General features: G+C 38.0%; 1 protein-coding gene across 1 annotated transcript; it reads right to left on the bottom strand.

Moving 5' to 3' along the window:
* Positions 1-2206: 2206 nt before the first annotated feature.
* LOC145137278 (uncharacterized) lies at positions 2207-4413 on the bottom strand. Its single transcript, XM_079071419.1, has 3 exons — positions 4220-4413; positions 3721-4130; positions 2207-3610 (listed from the first exon to the last, which is right to left on the bottom strand). The coding sequence occupies exons 1-3, from the start codon at positions 4310-4312 to the stop codon at positions 2419-2421; spliced, it is 1695 nt and encodes a 564-aa protein (XP_078927545.1). The 5' UTR covers positions 4313-4413; the 3' UTR covers positions 2207-2418.
* Positions 4414-4911: the final 498 nt, after the last annotated feature.

Genomic DNA, 4911 nt, shown 5'->3' on the forward strand with positions numbered 1-4911 from the left:
AGGATACTTGGAATTCTAGTTCCTTCTTGTATTCTTGAGTGTATTAAGCATTTAAGCACTTAACTCAAATAAGTACTAAATGACACGACTCAATGAAGCTTTAATTCACCAAACTAGCTTCAAGAGAGAAATAGGAGGGGACTAAGAAGGAGGCTACGACTTCTTCTAAAATGAGAGAGTATTAAGACTAAAAAATTAGAAACTTTTGAGTAGAACACTTTCTTATATATCTCATGTATGCATAAAGGCTACCTCTTATTTTATTCAAAAGAAATACTCTACAAAGAGAGGCATGGGAGACAAGGTATAGAGGTTGACAAGCAACCTCCCTACCTCTTAAAAGTTGTGTGAGTATGGTCTCATAAGAGACAAAATGTGTTTGTTAGTTTATTAACCATGATATACAAACTCACGAATTTGATCATGGTTAACCAAAGTATACAAAACTTTGTACATGACTTATTAAATCATATTATATGATATAATAACTAGTTATACTCTCTTTTAATTATTATTTTCACAAAACAATAATTATTACCTAATTAAATACAAGAATTGATATTATTTATTAATAATAAATATATATAATATGTCAACTTCATAAAGGTGTGACCCTATATGATCATATATTATTAGCAGTATCACTCAATGATGATTCTTGGTCACATATATCCAGCAAGTTGGGCCCTAGATTCATCGGGCTATTTTGAGTCGTGGCCAGGGTGGGCAATGAAGCCTACCAGTTGGATTTACCACAGGATTTTCATCAGATTCATAGCACTTTCCACGTCTCTCACCTCCGGAAGTGTTTGGTAGATGATACATCAATTGTTCCATTAGAGGACATTCAGGTCGATGGGTGTCTAAATTATGTAAAAAGGTCATTGGCGATTTTGGACTGGAAAAGGAAGCCTTGTGTAACAAGTTCATAAGGAAGAAACTTGGTGAAGTCCTACCCAAATTTAAGTGTGTTGTTAGGGTAGTAAAGAAACTATGAGAGGTGCCTGGTTCGAAGTATTTATCCTCGTTGGTGATTCTTGAGGAGAATGGGAAGACTATGGGTATCATTGTTGATGTTACTACCCCTATGAACGCAATGGCATATTATTTGGAGTATATGTCATCTAAGACAAAGACTTCTCTCACATCACATCAGATAAAATAGAGCAAATAGGTTATATATGTAAGGTGATATACATTATTTTCATTCACCATGAGGACAAGGTGAATGTTTGGGTCGTTGGTATTTGATAAGCCCCAAGAATTCATATTAATTCATGCTACTCATTTGTGTGATTAATTTGCTCTTAGTTTTCTATGGTTGTGGTGAAGGGTACTTCAATAATTTTTACTTACTTTGCATGTTTTATTTATTAAAAATGGGACAAAGTTAATTGGGATAGCATCTCGATCTGTTATGTTGTTATTCCTTTTTTTCATTTTTTTAGTGGTAACATGTATAGTGGTTAGTAGTATAACGAAGGCATTAGACAATTTTTTATAGAAAGTTCTCTTATGAACGTTGAGATTACCCCCTCTCGAATGCGTCTTATCTTCGAATATTAAGTTAGCTATTTGATGTCGATTTTTTGGTTTTCACTGTCTTTCTAGAGTGATTGCTTCTTGTGAATCTTTTTATTCAAATTGATTAGGAAGGGTATATCAGTTATATGTTCGGGTTGGTGGGTCAACCCGTCAATATATATTATAATTTTTTTAAAAAATATTTATTTATAAATTATGACTTACGAGTGCATTGCGACGTCCCATACGTCATCAAAAACAAAATTCTTAACTCCTTGTTATTCAAAAAGACCACAAACTATTCATTATCCTTACCTTACTACCTCATCACCCCTTACCCACTGGTACCACCTCCCATTAACGTCCCACACCACCAAACCAACGGCGCAAACCCACAAACCGCCGGTACACCTGCACTCCACCGGCCCACCACCACTCGTCGCTTTATCCCTAAACAACTGCTGTCAGTGAAATCTACATGTGAACCCACATACCTTTAAAACTAAACATGTAATGTGGGTTGGGTTGTCTTGATATTTCTAACCCATCAACTCGTAACTTGCCAACCTAAATACGAATATGGGTTGGGTTGGATTGATGTATTCTGACCCGCAAATAATATTTCCTCTCTCTCATCCAATAATTGTAAAAGCTAACAGATGAGATTTGACATAGGTTACGGTGGTAGTAAATTGGGCTACTCAAATTATATAATTTTGTACATGGGAAAGAAAAACAGGCAGACAGAGGGAGTATTGAGGGGTGAAATGGAAAACATATGACCAGAAACACAAAAACCCCCACCCCCACATTTGTACACGACCATTCATCCTCTGTCATTCTTGTTTGTAAATTGTTATGATCATCAAAATTCATTTTTGATTTATTTAAAATCTAACAGCTTAAAGCCTCATATTTGACGGGAATAGGACGGTTAAACCCTGCTTGAGACAACAGATTGCCAACCACGGCAAGGTCTCTACAGAACACGCCTTGAAACGCATTATTTTTGTTTTCAACTTGATGATGATGATTCCGCTTCACCATTTTAACATTAACAGATTTTGGTTTAGACGATGATATTGAATGCTGCTGATGAAGTTGAACATCATTTGCTGCACAGCTCTTCTTCCTTTGCTTCTCGGAGGCTTCTTCATCCAAAACTAGTCTCATCAGATTTGTATACCCTCTTTGAATCAATCTGAACAACAATAAAGCAGACATTTTTGCCCGATCTTTTATGGAATCAATGTCGCGTTCGTCTGCCAGCTGGCACCTATCGATGAAACTAGTGGATTTATCTGGTTTGTGTCGTAGGGTAAGCAACAAATGTGCTCTCTCCAATTCGGATCTGGAACAACCGCGTCTCAATCCCATCAAAGCATAGTAATCCACGTTCCCTAATTCTCCTGAACCGACCCTTTGTTTCTGTTCTTGGATTTTTACTGCGATCGAACACAGCTTCCCGGGAATTTCTCCATATCCAACATTTTGACGCTTCCATGCCGGCCCCGGTAATTTCCGATCACGAAGTATTGAATTGTAAAGCAGTTTCAGGTGTTCAAGGTCGTGAAGCGAATCAGGGAGACAACGGATGGTTTCAAAAAGGGAAGCCCTTGTGCTTAGGGCTTCGATACAACTAGGATCTAACGCTAACGTCCGATTACAATCCGCTATGGCCTCAGCTATTCGACCCGATGACCTGTAAGCGGAGGCACGGTGCATGAAACATTCCGCCAGGAAGCCCTGAGGGGCTCCGCGTCGACCATCAACGATTTTCGAGAAGTGCCTGATGGCTTCGCTGTGAAGACCGGCCTCCGCAGCGGCAATTGCTGCGGTCTTCCGCCGCAGGAGGAGCTTGATGTGACTTACTAGGTTGCAGATACTCTCCGATTCTGCCCTTGGAGGCGTCTGTGGCTGGTTGCCGAAGGTGAATGTCACGGCGGACGAGGTGAAACTGTCATCTGACCAACAGACACTTTCACGGCGGAATGCGGCGGAGGCAAGGCGTTTTCCGGTCTGGAGAAGTGCCATCGCATCCTCCATTAATCCTAGGTGGCAACATGCTTGACCTAGAACCAAGTACCTGAATTGAATCGTAAGACAGGCTCAATCAGAACGCGCTACAAACAGATTCCACACACAAAAGTTGTTCAATTTCAAGCTAACATTGCCACAAAGAAGAGACGAGTATACCTCCATTGACCTTCTTTATCGCGATTTTTGCCGATGCCAGCCATGACCCTCTTCTTCAAGTCGGAGACAGAGAAGCACTTGAAGGATTGCTCGGAGCGAGTAGGCACAGACAAAAGCTTGACTCGTTCTCTGGAGAGCGGTTGCGAGTTGTTGTCAGATGATGAAGACGAAACGGATGAATCGTCGGAGGCCATTTTCAGACTAAGGCTGGGTATGTAGTCCTGAAGCATATCTGCAACTTCCTTGAACCTTCTCAGATGAAGGAGAGCCGTCGCTTTCAGCTCCAAAGCCATTTCAAACCGCGGTGATAAAGCAAGAGCAGCATCAAGCAAGTTTAGAGCAGACGCAATGTTGCTCTGTTCTTGAGAAGCAATCAATGATCTTGCATCTTTCACATACATATCAACAATCTAAAAACGCATCGAAAACACATAATGAATACATAGGAACAAATCGATCAAAATCGTCCATTATCAATAGGATGAAGAATTTGAAGTACCTTTTTATTAGTAAGCCACCAGTGCTTCTTTTCAATACAGCAATGAGAGGGAGATGAAACCATGTTTGTTGTTGATACGTAGTGATGAATCATTAAGAATCTTCACTGCGTAAATTCGTCATATCTGCAGAGAAGATGAGACTATGGAGAGGGGGAGAGAGAGAGAGAGATTGAAGATGTGTGAGTGAGAGAGAGAAGGGGGGGTTATAAATGTAAAGCAAGTGCCAGCTTTGACCTCAGACAAAGCTTTCATCCTTGCATTTCATCGCTGGCATATATATGTATATCATATAATATTTTTATAAACAATATTTTATTTGATATGGAATTAACATTCATGATATTTAGTTGACTAATAACATCTCGTTACGTAATAAATAACATTTATACTTATAAACAACTAGGTATGAAACCGTATATTACACGGGTTGATAAAAAAATTAAATATTAAAATCTAATATTAAGAATTTTTTAAAATAAAATTTCGAAATAAGGAAGGAAAAAATGTATTTATTGCAATTTACTATCACATTGATTACAATTAATATTATATATATATATATATATATATATATATATATATATATATATATATAAAAGTATTATGTGGTTTTTAATTTTAAAAATTGAAAAAATCAGAAATTCATATTTGAATATTATTTATTTCAAAAATACTATAAAATGACAAGTGT

This window comes from Lactuca virosa, chromosome 9 (assembly GCF_052849685.1).
Source record: "Lactuca virosa cultivar CGN04683 chromosome 9, Lactuca_virosa_CGN04683_v6, whole genome shotgun sequence".
In the NCBI taxonomy this organism is placed as follows: domain Eukaryota; kingdom Viridiplantae; phylum Streptophyta; class Magnoliopsida; order Asterales; family Asteraceae; genus Lactuca; species Lactuca virosa.

Coding starts and splice junctions, on each gene's coding strand:
- LOC145137278 (XM_079071419.1), bottom strand. CDS start 4,312: ATGATTCATCACTACGTATCAACAACAAACATGGTTTCATCTCCCTCT. Junction 4,131..4,219: donor GGTGGCTTACTAATAAAAAG/GTACTTCAAATT, acceptor ATGCGTTTTTAG/ATTGTTGATATGTATGTGAA. Junction 3,611..3,720: donor GATAAAGAAGGTCAATGGAG/GTATACTCGTCT, acceptor GATTCAATTCAG/GTACTTGGTTCTAGGTCAAG.